The sequence below is a fragment of the Falco biarmicus genome, chromosome 9, assembly GCF_023638135.1.
Source record: "Falco biarmicus isolate bFalBia1 chromosome 9, bFalBia1.pri, whole genome shotgun sequence".
Classification (NCBI taxonomy): Eukaryota; Metazoa; Chordata; class Aves; order Falconiformes; family Falconidae; genus Falco; species Falco biarmicus.
This window is the reverse complement of record NC_079296.1, coordinates 20,786,460-20,807,835: the sequence shown is the minus strand read 5'-3', so window position 1 is coordinate 20,807,835 and position 21,376 is coordinate 20,786,460. Positions and strand designations below refer to the sequence as shown.

The following is a 21,376-nucleotide window of genomic DNA, read 5'->3' as shown; positions in this document are numbered from 1 at the left end:
GAGATGCGTTCTATTTTCTTTTTCATATTTTGGTATTTTTAACATTGTCTTGGAAGGGCAAGATTTGTGGGTAGTGGTAATATTTCTTATTAGACTGATTGATACAGTATCAAAATGAGGCATTTGGAAGTGCAAGCCCTTTCTCAGATCTAAAATAGAAGCCATGGACTTTTAAGTGTATTTGAGATTTGTTTAGAGTTTAGTGAGGTAGGTATCTGTTAGACCATTTCTGAAAGAAAAAGTAGTTAATGTTTGTGTGTGTGGTACACCAACAATTCTGTGTGGGAAGGCAGTTAAGACCCCAAGACTGTTCCACACAGATGGGCTACATTTTATCACCCACGTTAATAAAAGAGAGTAAGAAAACAATTTATTTCCTGTGTGGGATAGAAAGCTTTTGTTCACAACTGATCAGCCAAGCTCCCAGTCACAAGGCGAGGGAAACTGTTACTGCTTGCCTGATGATTCTTCAGGTCCCATTTTGCTTGTGTTCATCTGTGGCTTTAGTTGGGCTTTTGCTTCCAAATTACAGTATTGTATCCAACTGTCTATATTTGTCTTGGAGGAATCCAAGTAGAAGTGGTTTGTTTGCTCTTTAGCTCTTTCCCTAGGACATTTTTCATCTGCAACACCTTCTAATTTTTCACTCTGGTTCCTGCCCTTTTGCATTCTCACACCTCTTTGTTTACAGTATCAGATCCACAATAACCAAGGGTCTGACTGAGTTTCTTTTTCTATAGAAATGGGAGAGGTAGCAAAAAGAGAGTGCAGTGTGGGACCTGCACATTTAAGCAAAGTGGATTATAGCTACACAAAATGTCATTACTTTGCCTCTGTTCAAGCCCAAAGAAATTATTGTTTCCTTACAAGGGAGGCAGGAGAGGAAAGGAGATGATAAGGTTATCTCCTAGGGGAAAGAAAGAGCCTGGTAGATTATATGTTGTGGCATGTGAAGGGGTTAGTGTGAGGTAATGTTATAGCATGCCATAAATCCAATATCTTTATTGAGCCCATGGTTTTTTTCTGAACCCAGCGGAGTTATGAATTTTAGTTCCCAGGCTTGTTTTGAAAGGTGTTTTATAGGTTTCCCTTGAGGAACAGGACTGGCACATTGGAGATGGAGTGATTGTTTTATGAGAGATGTTAACCCACGGGCAGATGAATGTGTTTCAGCCCTTGTAGACTGGCTAGGTGAATTCTTCCTGACAGGTAGTGTTTGCTTAATTTCACCCATTGAATTACCATTTTGTGCTTTAGGTGAGGTGTATTACGTTCCTGAAATACAGATACAGGACAGAGAGGTCTTGACATTTCTCTTACATCCTATTTATTACATTATTGTGCAAACATTCAAGGAATACTTCCTTGTATGTTTGCATAATACAGTGCAAAGACGTCTATTAATAAAACTTGTCCTACTTTATGTCTGTAGTCTTTAACAGCTATATCCAAGTACTGCTATAATAGTTTGCTTTTTTTTTTAACCAGTACTGACACTCGAGAAAGTTTTTGCAGAACCAGAGCTTTCTGTTATAATTCCATGACATCGCTCCAGAGCAGAGGAGGTTGGTTCAGAGACCCATTGCTGTTTATGCAAACTTAGGATTGGTTTCTATCCTGTGTGTATTATTTTGCATTACTGACAACAAATCTTGTTCCTTGAACGCCTCCAGATATTAGATAGAAATCAATGTCAGTTTATAACAGGATAGTTGTCTTCCTTACTTTGTCACAAGGAAAATGCATATATGAAATGAAGTCTGGGAAATGCATGAATGATGCTGGTTTTGTTGTGTTTTGAGGATGTGTATAAGTTGTTATCAAAACTTGGTGTCTGTATGAAACAAGATGCACTGAGGGAATGTTAAGCCTGCACAGTGGAGGATGCAGGAATCAGGAAGGGTTAAAGTGTTAGTTGGATAAAACATGCCCTTACGTGTTACACACTACGGACGTCTTTAATTACCTGTTACTGCAAAACATGATACATTTTTTAACCTGCTTTTTTGATAACAAATCATACGCTGATTTGAGTATCTATTCCTTCCTGCCCTGCCCATTATCCCCAAAACAAAGTTGTAGAGGAAGAAGTTGTTAAATAGTACAGATAACACTTTCCTGCAGTGGTACCATTAGTAAGCTGGCTTAACGTGCTGTGTGTTGCTCGAGTCTCTTTTATGCTCACTCCAGAGGCCTAATCTATTAATAGCTCAGCTTCATGCTCTATTAATATTCACACTTTTTTTAAACTGGTGAAAATCTTGAGGAGACTGCCCCTATTGTGCTGCAGAAGCTCCTTCCTCCAAAAATGCCAAGTACTTTAAGAGCATGCTCTAGTGTCATTTTTCTGTTCTTCCATTCACGAGGTCAGTGTCTCCTTCTTTCCACTTGACCTTTCTAAAGTTGTGTGTGCGTACAGTTCTTGCTTGCATTCATTAAAATAAAATCAAGACTGCAGCATGGCAAGGCTTTTTTCTTTTTTTTAATAAAGATCATATTAAAAAAATGTTAACAGATTTAAACTAGCCATTCTCCATTGTTTTCTGTAGTGTTCCTTTCTGGTGGTTTGGAGGTGCTCTTAGCACCGCCTTTTAGACTTTACTGCATCTTGGCCTTAGCAATGTCTTTGAATTCACCTAAAGGCTTTCATGGATTCAGTTTTATCTGTGAATTTGCATGTACCGATAAAATCTTACCCCTCTGGAAGGACTGTGTTATAGTTCTGGGCAGAGAATTATGAATTTCCTTAAACCTGTTTCTCAGATAGGAGCTGAAGGTCATCTTTGTTTATTTTGTATAATCTGTGGTGTAGGTCCTAGAAGACAGAATGAGGAAACAGGTACTAAAGTTGAAGATGTAATTTAAGAGCTAAACTGGAACATACTGGTGAGCGGGATAGGTTTCCACAGAGAGCATGTGCCAGGAAGGTTTACGTGAAGAGACTGGGCTACAAGCAGCCACTTCTGGACATTAACCTGCGTCCTGTCTTGGATATTGTGAGCCTGAATTGTATTTATAAGTGATATGTGGCCACAGTGCTATGTCGGATGAACCAGTGTTCCTGTTGGGATTGTTCCCCCTCCCACCCCCTTTCTTTCTCTCTTAACACAAAAATTTAAACTTGTAACAGTTTTTAGCTACTACCTTAAAGCTTCTCGCAACTCCAGGTAAAGTATCTTTTGTGGATTACCCTATCACAGGTGCTTCAAGTCCCTCACATTGAAAAGCTAGTCAGCCCGTATATTTGAACTTTTTTAATAAGCTGACATAAGAGGTCAGAAAATCCTGTTTAGCCCAAGAGTAAAGATCAGATAGTTTTTCAGCAATGACAGTACAATTACAGCATCTAGCAGTAAATAAAATTATGTGCAGGCTTAGCACAAAGTCAGCTTTTTCTTTTAGGGGAAAAAATGAATGGTAGAGAAGTTGTAATGTTTGTGTGTATTAAGAAGACATGTTTGGTGTTTGATAATTTTGAATTTGCTCTGTTGTAAAATATGGACCTCCTCCCTCATCCTGCAGTCTTTATTTTGCCTCTGTGCAACCTGCTTTTAAGAGATTAGGGCTCTGTGCTTTTAATATATTGGAATCTGCTTAGTGAGAGTGCTTTGTTTTGGAAAATAATTGAAACTATGGCAACCCTCGGGTTTTTTTCCAGCTTATTTGTCTACCCCATGTACTCCTCTGGTTTGGTGAATGATTAGCATACTGGAAACCACTGGTAGCTGCTAATGTTATATAAACAGCAAATACAAGTTATGTAAATATTAAATCCAGAGCACCTTAGTTGTGCTTTAGAAATCATTAGACACAAACTGAATGTCACTGTAGAACTGAGAGTATAAGGCCTCTTCACTGTCTTAGCGGCCTAAGTCTGCAAAAATGTAAGTGCTCGCACCAGGCTTGCAGACTGGATGGGTCTGGCACAGGAACACTAATTCTGATCAGTGCTTGCCTGCTTTGCGCTTGCTCTGATTTCCTTCAGGTTCTCTAAAGCACTTGTTTTTTGTTTGGGTTTTTTTGTTTGTTTGTTTTGTTTTATTTCCCTCAAACTTGTCAGCCACACACAGACACCAGTTTACATAAATTGACTTTCTGTTCCTGTCGAATAGGGCTTCTCTTTCCCAGCTTTCAGTCTCTTGCACAGGGGACTGTAGCCTTTATTTATTTATTTTCCTTTTACACTTCTGTGTTCAGTTGCTGCTGTGATTAGAAAATAGGTCATCCTTGGATGAACTCTTCTGAACTGCCTCTTCCAGAGAGCTTGCTTGCCTGGGATATTCTTGCAGTGGAAGCCATCTTAAAATCTTCCTGACAGCTACTAGTGACCTTATTTCATAATTACTTGTGTTTCTGTCTAGCTCTTCCAAAGTGTTGCTTCTCTGAAACATGTTATAATTTAAGATTTCAAGTCTCTGGCATCTTTCCAAATAAAACTTTGATATATTAACAGTTAGAACTGAGAAGCTCTGTTCCATGGTCTGTCTGGCATTTGCACTGACAAGTGGGACAGACATGCCTGGCAGTCAGCCCAGGGGCTTCAGCCTGCAGGAGCCCCCCCCCCCCCCCCCCCCGGGCTGGGTTGTGTAGCTAATAGCTATGCTGGCTGTGCAGCCCCTCTGACAGGAGGGGATTCTTCTTCCTTATCCTCCTCTTCCTCCTTTCACTGTTAAATATGTATGCTGGTAAAGTCTTGCATTTTTCTTTCTCTTTTTATGGATACACTTTCCATTCTGCGTTAGTAGAAAGATTTCTCTGAAATTGTGTATGAATTAAAAAAGCCAAATGATAGCTATTCTCTTACTAAAACTTTATTGTAAATATTATATGGTTTACTATCTGTGAGAATTTTGGCTGTTCCCTGTGGTTGTGACTCCAAAACAAAATTCCTTTTCTCAAGATGTGTCAGATTTATTAGAGGGTTTGGAATTTGTTTTTTATGGGCTCCTGTAATCCTGTTCTTTCGCCAGCCCTGGCCTTTATGGCATGTTTCTTTCTGGTCATGGGTATGGTAGCAAATGTATGACTGCCAAAGCACTTCACTGTCTGTCTGGTCTTGTTGAGGTCACATCCACTGCATCCCCCAGTCTGTGTGACAGTTTTCATATTATCGTTGACAGAGTACAGTGGCTTGTCACTGTGAAGTATCTTCTTAAGGCTGTCTCTTCACTAATATGAATGAAAGAGTTGCTTATACTTGAGGGCTTCTGATCACTTTGCTGCCTTTTGTTTCAGTTGCCATAATATCCAGAAAATGGTCTTCTAGACAGCTGAGAGGTATAGTAGCCATTCCCTAATGCAGGATAGCTTTGGGAAGGTCTGTATGCCCTCAGGGTTGTTGCCCTGTTGTACAATTGTGAGGCTCTGTTTTGGGACCATGCAAACCACCATTAGAAGTTGGAATTATTGCATGCTACAGTGCTTGCAAGTTGTGACTGGGAATGCTTGATCTTAACTTGTAATGCACTACACTTGCATGTTGTAGAATCCCATAGGAAAGCTGAGATAGATGCTGATTTTAATCTTTAAATGGTTTGGCTTCTGGTCTTTTGAGATGAGTAGGGGGCAAGGACATAGGGGCTACTGATTGGCAGAGTGTTGTCTGACGAGCTGCTGATACAAGGATGTTTTCTGTCATGGTCTGCACTTGGAAGGATTTTCCACTGCCTGTAACACCTACTACCTTGCTTTTTTTGTTTCACATTGAGTGGGTTGAAGGCAGTGTGGTTGTGAGCAGTTGCTGTCTGTGTTCCTGCAGTGATTTGTCATTTGAGGAAGAATGCCCCTAGATATACTTCATAAAACTGGAAGAAATAAACGATTGCCAACACAGGTGAGAAAAGGTCACCAAAGACTTACTAAATGACTCAGAATCCATTGGGTGCTTCCGAGGGCAGTGTGAGTTAGAGTCTAAAGAGAGCTAATGCTGAATTTTGACGCGAAGTAAGAGGAACAATAAGTTAAGTCTGCATTCTCATGTTATCTTCTACAAGCTCCAGGTCCTGCACACTAACAAAGGGGAAGCAAACCCTATTAAGTGGCTAGTAAGAATTGTGCTATATAATTGTAGATGCCCAAGGGCACTCCAGAGACTGATCATAAACCAACTGTAATTCATAATTTTCTGACCTGTTATAGCCTTTTTTGAGGATTATTGCATTGCTGGCTTGAGTCTTTGTGCACCTTTAAAGGCATCGGTAAGGACTGGCCATTTGTGACTAATTTTTAAGGATGCTGTTTTGTCCTGGTTTCAGCTGGGATAGAGTTAATTTTCTTCTTAGTAGTTGGTGTTTTGGGTTTGGTGTGAGAACAGTGTCGATAATGCACTGATGTTTTTGGTTGTTGCTAGATAGTGTTTATAAAGTAAGTCAAAGACTTTTCAGTTTCTCAGGCCCTGCCAGTGAGAGGCTGGAGGGGAACAAGAAATTGGGAGGGGACACAGCAAGGACAGCTGACCCCAACTAGCCAAAGAGGTATTCCGTACCATATGATGTCATGTTGAGTATATATAAACTGGAGGAAGAAGAAGGAGGACGGACATGTGTCATTATGGCATTTGTCTTCCTGAGTAACTGTTAACATGTGATGGAGCCCTGCTCTCCTGGAGATGGCTGAACACCTGCCTGCTGACGGGAAATGGTGAATGAATTCCTTGCTTTGCTTTGCTGGCATGCATAGCTTTTGCTTTACCTATGAAACTGTCTTTATCTCAACTGACAAGTTTTCTCACTTTTACTCTTCTGATCCTCTCCCCCATCCCACTGTGGGAGGAGTGAGTGAGTAGCTGTGTGGGGCTTAGTCGCCAGCCGGGATTAAACCACAACATCTTTTTACAAATGGGATGGGTTTTTTGCCCTTTTTGCAGAAATTAAAGGGAAGTCAAGTGTTGAGATTTGGATTGTATTGGTCATACAGTTTGTGTTTACATATAAACAGTTGATATTATCTCTGTGTTGCTTGTAGGTCAAATATAACATGTTGTTGTAACAGACAGCCTGAAGCGAGATAGCCAAATTAGACAAAACCAGAATTAAGAGGAAGAGAGTAATTCAGACTCAAGTAGTGTAAGTACGTTGGTTTGGAAGCATCTGAAGACAGTATGTGAGGTTTCCAACTTTCAGATTCAGAGTTTTACTGAACTGCTAAGATCATTCATCATGCTAGGATTATGAAGATCTGTTCACATGTTTTTATTAACCTCTAGAATAGCTGCTGAGTAGTGTCTCTTCCTAGCTATGCTATTAAATGTTAAGAACTAGATCATTAAATGTCTCAGAAAGTAGGCAGTTTTATGGTCCTAAAAGCAGATAACATACTTTAAAGTTTATTTAAATGTTTGTTGTGGAGCAGCCTTCATCCATTCTTCCTTTCATTTTTTCCATGCATTCCTAAAGTATGTAAACTTGAAGAATTTGAATTTCAAATGCCTAATTTTGCAGAGTTATCAGGGGATTCAGACATCTGCAGTATTTAGGAAAAAAGTAGCCTTAATGAAATGTTGAGGTTTTACCCAGCAGGAAGCTAAACACGACACAGCCATTTGCTCATTCCCCCACAGTGGGATGGGGTAGAGAATTGGAAAAAGGTAAAACTCAAGGGTTGAAATAAAGATGGTTTAATAGGTAAAGCAAAAGCCACGCGTGCAAGCAAAGCAAAACAAGGAATTCCTTCCCCACTTCCCATGGACAGGCAGGTGCTCAGCCCTCACCAGGAAGGCAGGGCTCCATCATGCTTGAGCAGTTATTTGGGAAGACAAATGCCATCACTCCGAATGTCCCCTCCTTCTTCCCCCAGCTTTATATGCTGAGCATGAAGGCATATGGTATGGGATATCCCTTTGGTCAGTTGGGGTCAGCTGTCCTGGCTCTGTCCCCTCTCAACTTTTTGTGCCCCCCAGGCTACTCACTTGTGGGGTGGGGTGAAGAGAGAAAAGGTGTTGGCTCAGCAGTAAGGAGAGCACCATTGTGTTATCAGCACTTTTTCCAGCACAAATCGAAAGCATAGCCCCGTACTAGCTCTTATGAAAAAATTTAACTCTGTCCCAGCTAAAACCAGTAGATGCGGTAAGCAAAGAATACAGTTATTTTTATTATGAAGTCTGCACTCCGTTGTCTTTTGTCTGACTATTCCTGCTGCTTCCATTTCATGGCAGTTGCTTGAAGAAGTAACATTGAAGTGGCAGGTTGTCACGTGGAACAAAATCAAGGCATGTCTTTGTAGTCCCATTTTGTGGGTGTGATTTATATGCCTACACTACTATTACTTGAGCTTGTTTGTACTTTGCAAGGACATGAAAAAGGATGCATTGCATCAAAGAGTAAAATGTTAATGCTTGTGCCTGTTTGGATGTGTTCCAGTAGAATTTGGTCAACCAGCTTCTAAAATACACATCCATTTACAACTTGGTTCAAATTTATATTAGCTCAGCTGGGAGTAAGTTCATCGAAACCTTACTGGGAATTAGGCTTGTGAAACACCTTGATTTTTGTCTACCAGGCTATGTAAATGCTTTACTTTGAAGGCCCCTGGATTTAGCATATGGCTGAGAGAAATGGAATGGAATAGGATAGTGGGTCAAACAACAGATTTTAATACCTGAAGGTATCTCCAAACTTGACCCAAACACATGTTACAGCATGAGTCCTCATGTGTTGGCAGCCTTGTGAAAAGATGTGGGGCAGCTGGTTCATGGGAAGCCTGTCAGCTTCAGCAGGTTCTGCCCTGTACCCGCAGCCTGGCAGTATTTAGGATGGAAGTACACCAGGTGAAGTGCAGTAAGGACAAGAGCTACTGGCCTGGGAACAGGTTAATTCCTTCCTGCAAGCTACAGACACATACACTGAACAATTTAGAGAAAAAACCTGAAACAGAAATACTCAGGGAAGCCATGATGAGCAGAGATGTCGCTCAGTGGCCTTGCACTCCTTGTGCTGGTCACAAGGTCCTTAGTGAATTCCAGATGTTCAAAACCCTAGCTTTAGGCCAGGGGTCCTCAAACTTTTTAACCAGGGGGCCGGCGTGCGGATGCAGTGGCAGGCAGTCATCTGCGGCTGCTTGGTTCCCCCCCCAACCCCCGCCGGGGGTGGGGGGCGGGGGGTTCTGTAAATACTGGGGGCTGGATTGAGGACTCTGGGGGGCTGTATCTGGCCCGTAGTTTGAGGACCCCTGATTTAGGCCGTTGTGTGTCACTCCATTTTGTGGCAGAACTGTTGCAATGCTTTGCCTTGAAAGTGAGTGTTTTACTTTCACAAGTAAAGGACTTTGTGTCTTTTTTTTTTAATTATGAAGGAACTGAAAAATTGGGTGTGAAAGGTACTGTATGTGCCTTGCTTTGACAGTGATGTATGACACCCCACAGACACTTTGGTATTGATGTATTTATAGTAAAGATTAGTTAGAGTCCATTTTGCTTTTTCCGGGGGTTTCTAAAACTGAAATCATAAGCACACGTAATGCAGGATTTACTTTCTGTTTAGTTCGATGTCTTTTCATCTTCAGTGCTGCTTACCCAAAGTTGATGGATTGACTATACAGATAGTGTTCTTCCTGTCCTGATTTGAAGTACTTGGTACTCACAGTCTTTATTTAAAAACAAAAAATGAAAAAAGAAACAACCTTGAAGACCTGACTCACTAATCTTTCTTTTTCCTTCTCAGAAATACACTGCTATTGGACTATTGGGCAAAGCTACTGATACGTTAGATGCTACAGGAAAAGTAACTGAAGAAAAACCTTATGGTAAGCATAAATGTATCTATATACTTGATGTAATTTGCAGGCATAAATGGTCTCTATCATAGAAAAGTGGAAAAGATGTTTGGGGGTCTGAGAACTAAGTTTAAATGTGAAATCAAACTAGGATTGTTTCATCTCCAGCTTCTTTGCTCATATAATTCAGACCAGCTTCATGCAATTATGTCCAGTGTTCATTTCTGTTGGAAAAAAATAAACCAGGCATTAGATTAGGAGGGAGAAAATAGAATTGAGGAGGACTGTGTTATTTGAAATCTTTGACAGGCTGACAAATGACATACTGTGTCCAGTAAAATTTTCATTTTTCAGTGTATACTCCCATGAGTGCTCTTTTAGTAACACTGTTAAGGCCAGTGGACAAAAAAAATATTTAGATCTTTCCTCTAGGATGTCCCTTTAACTACAGATCGCTCAGCATAAAATGATGGCGTAAGCTACTTTCTACATACATTCACCTATCAAATCTTGCTCTTGCTTGCAGTCTGTGTCCTAGCAACTTTAGTAGATGAACTTTTCCAACACACAGAGTTTAAGGCTTCAGAACTAATCCTGGTTGTGGCTTTGTTGGAGTGGACATTACACAATACCCAGGGCGTCTTAGAAACAATGTAGAACTAACCAAAGACACACCAAATGTATTTGTCATTAGTTCTTTCACAACCTGGGGGAAAAAAAACCCACCACCAAACAAAACCAACAAAAAACCCAGTAGGTAACTGGTTGCTTAGCAACTCTACAGCTCCCACACTGTTTGTGGTACCTGGTAATAAATACATGAAGTAAATTATATTTTTTTAATATAGCATGATGGAAAAGGCACCCTGGATTCCACCTTTCGCCCCCTATCTCCTTTCTTTTTGAGTTTTTCTTTCTGCATGAGGCAGGCAAGCATGAGTTTCTTGTCCACATTAACTTGACGGATCATTCTAAGTAGTATTATTTACTAGGTGATGTTGCTCAGAGATGTTGCATCATTTGCTTCTGCTTCAGGATTGAGTTCTAAGTCTCTCTCTAAGCATTTGAAGAACTGAGCATCCACATGGTGTTAATATGGCCAGCACTTCATGGTGGCTAGAGACAACACTTGTTTTTTGTGTATGCCTCTCAGAAAGTGGAAGGTTGTAGCTCTGCTGGACTGAGTAGTATTCATTGTAGATACTCGCTCCTATATAAACTGTGAATTACCATTTTCAGTAGAATCGTGGAGTCACTTAGGTTGGAAAAGACCTTTAAGATCATCAGGTCCAACTGTTAACCCAGGACTGGCAGGTCCATCACTAAACCGTGTTCCTAAGCATCACATATACGTTTTTTAAACACTTCCAGGGGTGGTGATTCTGCCACTTACCTGGGCAGCCTGTTCCCATGCTGGACCACCCTTTCAGTGAAGAAATTTTAACTAATATTCAATCTAAACCTCCCCTGGGGCAACTTGAGGCAGTTTCCTCTTGTCCTATCGCTTGTTACCTGAGGGAAGAGACCTACCCCCACCTGTTTACAGCCTCCTTTCAGGTAGTTGTAGAGAGCAATAAGGTCCCCCCGAGCCTCCTTTTTCCAGGCTAAACAAGTAGATGCAACTCCCATGGTCAATTATTAAAATTAAAGTAAAAATAAAATAAATCTGTTTCTTGAAACACTAGTTTTGCTTTTTTATTTTGTATTGTTTACTGCAGACAGAATAGTGTTGTTTTCATGTGCGCTTCTTTCACTGGCAGCTCTCCTTACAGTAGTTCCCACCTCTTCACCACCTCCTCTGTTACAGTCGTTGAGCTTTCTGTTAGACTGTGTGCTTGGGGAACTCATTTGCATTAAAAATTTCCCCTTTTTTTGAGTTGCTTGTCTTTTTAAACTGAGATCAGTTGCATGATCCAGTTCATCATGTGGTCTCATAAAGCGCGATATTGGCATTGGTAGGGCAGTGCGGTTTTGGGTGCTGGACAAACTTTCCTTTTGCTGAAGCTATGGCTGAAAGAAGTGATTGTGGAATTGGTCTCAGTTGGTTTCCATGTTGGTGTTAATTTGAATTCTTCAGAAACAAGAAAGAGAAAATGTGCATACTCCTTTTTCTTCTCTGTGCTACCTATGTGTTTTGCATTTCCTTCCTTCCTCCCTTTCTAATAAAGCAGATACTTCCCATCTTTTCCAGTGTCTTCCCCAAAGCAGCTTGGTTGTCTGCAGAATTCTCTGTGTGGCCCACCATCCCTAATCCCTGACCCTAACTGGTACTCCAAGAACAGACAAACCAGGTATTTGAGCTGAATTTCAGCTATCCTTTAACACCTACAAGCATCCTAGGAGAAACAGCATCTGCTAGGGAATATCAGTCCTGCAGTGCCAGCAGCATCCAGGACTGGGCCTTAGTGCAGAGAAAGCGTACTGAAGCAGCTTACAAGATATATAAAACTCTTCTCGAGTGATTCCACTGGACTACAAGAGGGAAGTTCCTGCAGAAAGTTGTCTGCTATATTAACTATAAGAAAATGTTACGTTTCAGTCCTCAGAGTGTCCCTAGACAGCAATTTGGAAAGCAAACTGTTGTGTATTACAGTTAGTGACAATGAAAGGATGTGCTGAAGAGAGCTCGTTGGGGTTAACCCCCCCTGAACTTCTCACAGTTTTTGGTTTCTTGCCAGACAACAAGTTTGCATTTCCGCATGAAATTAGGTTATGGTCTCGTACTGCTCCCAGGCTGTCAGATGCTGACTTGAGGGGCCGGTAGTGTTTAGCATTCCTTTGACGCTCTTTTGAGCACATTAATGTTTGTAGCATTTTTTTTTTAACGTTTGTAACTATGCACAGGAATGTGCATTCTGAAACACATTTCCTCCCAGCTGCCTACAGACTGTGTCCAGACATGGAGAACAAAATTCTCAGGGATTTTCTGAAGGTCTGTGTTGATTATGCTGAAATACATGTTTAATAGAGCTACTTGAATAATTTAGAAAAAAAGTAGTCCTTTCAGCAGTCTGCTTGTCTGTTCGCAAGTAATTTATGCTGGGCCAGTTTGAGTCAAGGTCATCTGCAGTAGTTGTGTTGGACTGTCATGGATAATCCTTGTGTTCTGTTTTGGTGTACTTTGTTAACAAGCGCAGGGCAGTATCACCTTTCAGTGGAGGCTTTTTGAGGTTGTGGCACAAGTGGCACCTTTTGGTTTGGTAATTTCATTTAACTTCCTTTATTATGATAGCAGGAAACTCGATCAGCAGTCACCAGTGATCAGAAGCACAGAAGTTCTTTAAAATTCTTATTTTAGAAGCCAGTAGGCTTATACTAAATGTTTTTAGAAGCACTGGAGACCAGAAGTTTTGGGTACTTTGGGATGCTGATGGAATCATAGGGAATGGTCCACTGGAAGATGCATAGCCTGTGCAGAAGTCATATAACCACACTGTCAGTCCAATGGCTTGGGAGGGAATTTAGAAAACAGTGTTGAATGTATTCCAAGTAGTGTATTTGCAGAGCAGGCACAATTTTGTTCTAAGCTAAGGCTTTCCATTATTCCTGTGGACTGGATGCAATTACCCTGTGGGCCAAACCTCGACAATCCTCGCTGAAATCATTGCTAAACAGGGTGGCAGCCTCCATACCCCTCTGTGGAAGGACACAGAGCTGCAGTTTGAGTCCAGCTTCTAGCAACAACTCATGGTCTGCAATACAGCAGATGAGGATATTTGGTATATGCAGTGAGGATGCAAACTCTTGGTAGCAAGGGCAGTGATGGATGTGTCCTGCAGAAAAGTGTCTCAATCCCTTATTCTTAGGGAGTGGAGAAGTCAAATGGAGAAAGTTTTGGGACTGTTTGCACTAATTGGCCTCTACGGGCGTGTTCGCATTTCATGCTTGATGGGGAGTTGAGTGTAAATGCTGCCTAAACTTGCTGACCAGACAAGCTGTTGACATGCTAAACCCCAAGTCCCTAGCTGAGTGGGGGAGACACATGGGCCAACGGCCTGAAGGGAAACGGTTCTCTTGGACAGCAGGACTGCATTCCCCCCTGCCTATGCTGTGGATGTAATGACTGTGGGAGCTGAAAGGTGGTGAAAGAGCTGATTCACAGAGCCCTGTAGAGACATGGGTCCAAACTGATGTCTGGGACAAATACACAGTTTAGACATAGTAAAACTGTTTGCAATGAGATTAATATAGCATTCTTTATGACTGAGAGCTGGGTGAAAGCTCCACCAGCTTGTGTGTTGTTCTAGAAGAGGGTGAGAATCCAATAGAGTCCATTAACACCAAGGGAGTGCATGCTGAAAAAAAATAAATAGAAAAGCCTGTGGGTTTAGGTTTTCAGAGATTGTGCCACAGTGTATCGCAGAAGACAATTATGATTTATTCTAGATCTTAGCAAACTCATCTGTAAATATTTACTTTGATAACATACCACACAACTTTGTTTGTTAATGGCTTAATACGTCATTCCTCACATGGGGAATTTATTTTTTTTTTTCCCTGAGGTAGAGATTGCCTGTAGCATGAGTGATTTCCTCAGAGGCTAGATGTAACCTCTCAATCGGGAATATGAGATCAGAGCGGGAACTGAACTTGGGTGTCTCATTAAATGCCCTAGCTATGAATGCAGTTCACTGGATGAAAATTGAAGGAGAACCCCAAGTGACACTTATGCTTAGATCTCAAATACTGAATTCTAGCCTGAAGCAACCTGGGGTTCACAAGAAGGCTGACAAGATCACTGGCATAGAGCTAGGTCGTGCTAAATTTCTGCCATGTAGTTTTGTTGTGATACATTGCTAAACTAGGATAATACAAACGGAAGATTGAAATAGCCATGTAAGAAGCTCTTCAGAAGAAGATCCAGACTTAGTATACAATTGATTTTGTTGTTCCTACCCTGTATTTGGATGTACGTTGGTCTCTCTCAGCATCCCTGACTGACTTTTTTGCCTTGCAACCTTGCTTTTAATGACACTTCTTGAGACAGCTGCTGAGGCCTTTGTGCTTTGCAAAAGTGAGGCACCACATTGCCATCTTCCAAAGGTGCTGGGAAAGGAATCTGGTTTTTACTTACAGCATGAAGTACATCTGTTTTGTAAGGTTTGCAAGTAAAGGTCTGTTCCAAAACCTAATGAAGTCTCAGTAAATAAATTTGCTTGGTTTATGTTCCAAGATGCTGTTGACTTAGCAGGGTGATGCTAATTGAATATAACATAGGAGAAGCAGGACTAGTCAAGTCCTAGACAGTAGAAATGCACTGAAGTGCATTGTGATTACAGACCTTATGTTTGTATTCTCTAAACAAACTAGGGATGAATGTCATCTCTATTGAATAGTATTTCAAAGGACCAATGCAATCAGCTACTTAGGTTATAGCCTTATAATAAAAGTGGGACAGATGTGTATGTATGTGTACTCTTAAAAGAGTAGATTGCCTAAAGCAGCTATCTTTCTTTTACAGGATTTCTTCAGTAAAATTGCCTTACTTAATATATAACAATACCCTGGTGTGCATTTGCAGGTTAGTTGTTTGATACGGAAATTTGATTTGTTGTTCCAGATGCAGTCTTTTTCTTCACTAGAAAAAAACCCCACAATGCTTTTTTTCCTCTAATAATCTGTTTTATTTTTCCCCGCAGTTAAATACTTTTAAAGAGAAGTTGCCAAGATTCAATAAGCATTTTATTGGTTTGGTCCTTTAACAAAAATCAGAATAGGAGAATTTTTATGGTTTTTTTTTTTATGATTCCCAAGATAAATGAATTTGCAGTCCCAAGACAGAGGGATTGGAAAAGAAAACTGTGTATATGGGGATTTCTGCCCTTCTGAAAGTGTCCAGACTGTCTTAATCACCTTGGACAGTTTGTTCCACTCTTTTTGTGGTAATTCACACTCCTACCTACATTCTGGTTTTTATATCTTCTCTTTGGTGTTTTTCACCCAATCTAAATTCAGATGAGAGGGAACTCTGCTTTGTATCTGTTTGCAGAACATGATTGATGCCATTAGTGCCATGTAAATAACCAACACTAACATACTATTTTCTTTCTACAGACCAGATAACAAAAGGAGATCTTGAAAATGTGCTGCAAAAGTTCACAGGGGACATAATGCAGGTTCCTCCACTGTAAGTTCCACAATATTCCGACACTCCTGGCAGTTGCGTTCAGCTGTCGGGATTTGCCAACAGAAGTCAGTTCTCTCAGAAATAAGAGGACACATTTTGGCAAGAGGATAGAGGCAAGGCAGTCTTAGGAGTTCTAACATTTGCAACTGCAGCTCATGCTCATTTGAACATCAAGCACAAATGGTGACACGGAGTCTGTGGGGGTTTTTGGTAAAATAGCGAAGCAGTCTTAAACAGCTTTGCAGGGCTTGATGGCTTCTGTCCTCTCTTCCAACTAGAAAGCAAAGCTCTGAGTCTTTAATTTTAGTTGTAGGGTAAGGGGAGGCTTACTGACATCTGTGTGGAAGTGCCTTAAATGACTTTGAGTAAGTTTTCTCAGAACTTAGAATATGAATGAGTGATTAGTGACAGAGCTTCTGTAGCTTAGCAAATTTCTTCTTGTCAGGTGAGCCATAGTAGCTGGCAATGTGCAAGTGCTTAGCTTGTGACAGATGGCTTTAATGGTGATTTAAGCTAACATGCTTTCCTTTGCATTTGCAATGGGTCACTTACTGTGGTTCCAGAATGTTGCTGTAAGGTCAGTAATTCAGTAGGTGTTCTGCTTCATCTGACCTGTTTCAGATTACCCTCTGCTCATTTGAGCAAGATCTTCTTTTTTTTTCTATGGTCATCTTTCTGCAAGACCAAAGGTGGATCTTTGGATAAAGTTTCATGTAATCAGTTAATTTTTTTTTTTTGTTCTGTAGTGATCCCCTAAACACCCTAGAACAAGGCTCCATAACTTAGCAGTTGATGTTCAGAGAAGACCCTGGTGTGAGACAAGCAAAGGTGTGAGGCAGAATTACAGGAGTTGCCTGGGCGGCTCCTAATGCTCAGCTCAGCATAACACTGAAACAGAGTACGCCTGGCAGACTTCTGAGAGAGTAGGTTAGAGGCAGCTGCAAGTGTTATACCCATTGCAGGAATCCTTTGTTTTCATACACTAAAAATTAAGGTATGAAACACTTTTAAATGTGTACAGCAAGAGATAAATACAGGGCCATCTCTTGTTTATGGTTTATGTAGCTACTGGTGAATTAGATGATTCTGTGTTGAAGAGATTTCAGAAGCACTTGCTAGTTTGTTATTTTTTTGTGAGCGCTTAGAGAGGATTAGAAGGGTAAAATGTATGCTAGTGTAGTACAATATTAACAGGATCTGGAGAATGGGAAGCTTGTTCTATTACAACCATATGACACATGTTTTCGTGTTTGGTCTGATCAGCTATTCTGCTCTGAAGAAGGATGGAGAAAGGCTATCAACTCTAATGAAGAGAGGAGAAGCAGTTGAAGCAAAGCCTGCTCGGCCAGTGAGAGTGTACAGCCTCTCTCTCCAACAGTTCCAGCCACCGCTGTTCACACTGGGTAAAGGCCAAAGATTATTACATAGAGTGATGCTCCCAGCTTGTTAGTGTTTATTTGCACTCAGAGTGGGACTAAGATAGTGAAATGGGTTTCATTTCCCTCAGCTACTTATTTTGGTGTGAGTCCACGTGTAGAGACTTTCACTTCACAGTAAAAGCACTGTATTTTGGGTTTAAGTTAAGCTGATTATATGTAATCTTTCTGTGAGGGAAAATTCTGAGAGGCTGGTCAGGGGATTATTTGCATCTGTCCATGATTTTGCAACCTCCAGCTCACTCCTCCTTTCTCAGGTCTGCTTATTTCACTTTGCCCATTCTTTTATGCCGATGCCCAGGCCTGCTGGCATCTCTCCCAGGGCGCAACAAGGACCAGTATCAGTTACTGTCAGGCCTCGTTCTCAGTTGAGGAGGCAGAATCTTATCCTTACTTCCGTCACGCGTGAAGGAACTTGGGTAGTCCATTAAGATTCATATTGATAAATAAACCAAAAAAAGACTGTTGTAAACCTTTGATGCTACTATAAGGTCAAGATAATTGCGTTGATCAGCTGCCTAGTTGACCCAGAGTCCTCGAGTGGACCAGATGTTATATGATGAGCCGGTATGAGTGACAAAGCTCAGTGCTGTGTTGCCTCAGCCCTTCCTTGATGGTTGGGTGACTAGCAGCTGATCACTGGCACAGGGAGAAGAGAAGAGCTGAGAGAGCAGGGAAAGTTAAAGGTGAATTTTAAAATTTTATTGGAGCTGTCTGTGTGCAGTATCTTAAAAGCATTGATAGTCAGTTTAGACTATACTTGGAATAACTTGCTTTCATCGTTAAAAATAAGAAACAACCTTCTGAAACCTTTCAAATGAATAGGAGTGAAGCGTTTGTTAACATACCACAGCAAGTACTTAATTTCTAGTGAGTTAGTTCAGTTGCCATTGTATTTGCTTTCCCTCCTGTCTAGCTTAGCAATCTCACCCGCACATATGTTACAGGATGAATAATTGATGTTGCATCCTATAAATATTTTATCACTGGGTTGTTTGCTTAGCACATTTTTACATTTATGTGGGGGCATGGTTTCTGTGTAAAGTAGATTTCACATTGCACTGGCAATTTACCATGTCACTATTAACATTCCAGATGTCGAATGTGGTGGTGGCTTTTATGTCAGGAGTCTGGTCAGTGACATTGGCAAAGGTAGGCATGAAAAAACCCATTACAGTTTAAGGAATTAATGTGTTTATGGAAAAATTTTGTCATTTTCTGTATCTCTAGTAGCTAGACCTATGTGTTATTTTGCACAATTGTAGTGCTATTGCTTGTTTTATATACTAAGGTATTTCCTTGGGAACATGGGGTAATGAAAGTGAAATTGCCAGAGAATCTTGGGGGCTGGGGTATAAAAATGGTGCAAGTAATAGCACCGAGCAAGGTAATAGAAGACAAGTTGGGAATTTTTTATTCCCTCCTCCGTATGTTAAAACTAACTCAGATTAAGGATGAGAAGAAGAAGAAAGATACTGTCTTTTTAAACATTATTCATCACATTTTGAAAACAGATTGCACAAAACATTACCATGCACATAATAGACCCTATCTGCTGGAAAGACTTCTACATTTGTGATGATTTTTCTAGTGTTTTCTTTCCCCTTTACCTGAACTGTGAATGGTTTTGCTTTCCCACAGGGTTATTTGTCTTGCACTCTGTATCTATCAAACTGCATGATGGAGAACAGATAATCCATTTCAAATTTTTTTTTTTAAATTATACGTTTGCAGATCAAGAAAGCAGGTGATGTGGGATAACTATGAATTTCAATGTTGCTATTTGTGCTTTAGGCAAGTCAAAGATTCTCTTTCTGTTACTGCCTTCTGAGCATACGAACTTAACGTTTAGTCCTTTAATGACAAACTAAGGTAAAGTCTGTCCTCAGCTGGTGTCTTTTCAAAAATTTAAAATGCAATAAAAATCTTCCTGCATCAGAAAGGATGGGAGAGAATATTTTAGTATACCTGTGTGCTTACAGGTCAACTCTGGTTGCTGTTATGTTTTGCAGCCCCTCATTATGTAATTCTGTCCTTCCTACTGGTATTTATTTAACGTAACAGAGCATTTATTTACATTTTTTATTTTTCCTTATCTTAGTTTATATTATCTTGACAGGCAGCACAGGATAAAAATGGCAAAAATCCTCCTTGAAGGCAAGAAGTGCCGTGGCCTCAAATTCTGTGGAAAAATAGTACACGGTCTTCTAAGTCACTTGTGAGCACAGCGTGTTCTATTTACATCCTGTGTCATTATATCCTCTCTTTTCATTCCAAATTAAATCTGGAAAACCTTTTGACAACTTTCTGTCACATTTTGAACTCTTTACTACAATTGGAGTTCTGTTGAAATCAAAGGAATTCCTTGGCTCAAATTTAAGAAAATGTAAATGAGAGATTAATCTTCATGAGCTTCCTTCTCAAGCAAAGCAGAATAACCTAGAAGGCTACATCAAAAATACGTTTAAAGTGAGTTGCAAATAGTTAAACTTGACCATGCATTTTTTTTCTAAATCCTGTTTTCTTCTTTACTGTAGAACTTTCTACCTGTGCCACTATGCAAGAGCTGACCCGAACCAAACATGGACCATTTACGCTAGAGGAGCATGCCCTTTATGAAGACAAATGGACAATTGATGAAATTGCACGATCCTTAGAGCACTGCACGTCTCTTCTCCCAGGAGAGCCATCTCATAAAAAATTGAAGACAGAGCATCCTGGTGAAACTGCTGTGAGCTGTGAAGATAAGTGATAAGTTGGGTCAAGGAAAAAGACTGAATGATTGAGACATTTTAAGATTGGATTGGGATTGTCTTGCCTCCTGTGTAAATCTATAAGTCTGTACGGGAAAAGTGACAAATGGCAGTGCAAGAAAAATGGTTGTTTTGTTTTCGGGGTTAGAACATGCACTGAAAATGTCCAGCACTTGCTGTTTCCCGATCTGTGTATTTTCCTTTCTGCACACCATGAATGGATCTGCCACTGATGTCAAATCTTCATAAACTTTTAAAGAACTTGTAGGGTGCAATATAGCTGCTGTTGCTGATTCCTCAATAAAAAGTTACAAACATTAAGGTTTGATAAATGTGCTTTATGGCTGATAATCAAATACTGAAACACCATGGTGACAAGACTGGCATAGCTTGAAGGATACAAGAATGTGGCAATTTGCTTTCTTGAAATCCATTTCAGCATATGTCCATTTTACTGTAGTTTTTCCTATGCAGGTTGTTCTTTCAGTGAAATGTTATCCAGAGTGCATTAAATGTAGATGCTAATATTTTACATTCAGCCTGAAATTCCAGTCGAAGTGAATAGTTTTAGGTATAAACGATCCACGAAGATAACTGTTTGATAATAAGCACTCTGAAGACTGCAGGCATCATTGCAGGTTTACTTATCTTATTCTGGTAGTGTCCCTGTCGGTGACCATCCATCATTTAAAGTAAACTGTTATGCCCTTCACAGGGCTTATGGAGTTTACTTTTGTCATCTGTGTATTGCTTGAGCTGTGTCCCGTGGATTGGGTAGAAGGCTGATGTACTTCTGGGCTTTGACTGATTTGGCCCTGACTAGTTGTAAGGACAAAAGAGGGATCCACTGTCAAGGATCCTCGCTGAAGCCATTTTAATTCACTGGGGCAGTGAGGGCCTGTTCCACAGTTCACGTAGTCAACAGAATTTGATTACACTGATTATTTCTTGTGAGTGCTTCCCTAGGGATTTTCAAAATGACTAAAAGACAGTGGTTTGAGAATGCTAAAAAAGTGCCCTAGTTTGTTTCCATGCATGTAATGGACCACCCTAAAAGGGCTTCCCTGTGTATCCCCATACAAATTAGTAGTGTGTCTGTTTTCCTCTTATGATGAGCAACATGACTAGTTTAAACACGTGCGTGATACCTGAGAGAGAGTCCTGCTTTTGAAATTGTCACTGAAATGTCACCGAAGAGGAATGAACTGGCTGCTGTTGCAGTTTTATGCTGCTGCTGGCCAAGTGGCCTGCTATGGCTTTGTACGATTCCTACACCTTTGGGATTTAGTTCTGGAGTACAGGGGCTTGACTTTTACTCTGAATGACTGAATGCTGTAAAGCTAAGAGTTTGT

At 40.5% G+C, this 21,376-nt stretch overlaps 1 protein-coding gene across 1 annotated transcript in view; it reads left to right on the top strand.

Annotated features, from left to right (window-relative positions):
- The window catches only part of TRUB1 (TruB pseudouridine synthase family member 1), a 31,006-nt gene extending 10,661 nt beyond the window's left edge, over positions 1 to 20,345 (top strand). The window contains 6 exon segments of the mRNA XM_056351798.1: positions 9,657 to 9,738; positions 15,763 to 15,835; positions 17,099 to 17,238; positions 18,367 to 18,423; positions 19,809 to 20,017; positions 20,019 to 20,345. Of these exon segments, the coding sequence (XP_056207773.1) occupies positions 9,657 to 9,738; positions 15,763 to 15,835; positions 17,099 to 17,238; positions 18,367 to 18,423; positions 19,809 to 20,017; positions 20,019 to 20,057 (600 nt within the window). The 3' untranslated portion in view covers positions 20,058 to 20,345.
- Positions 20,346 to 21,376: the final 1,031 nt, after the last annotated feature.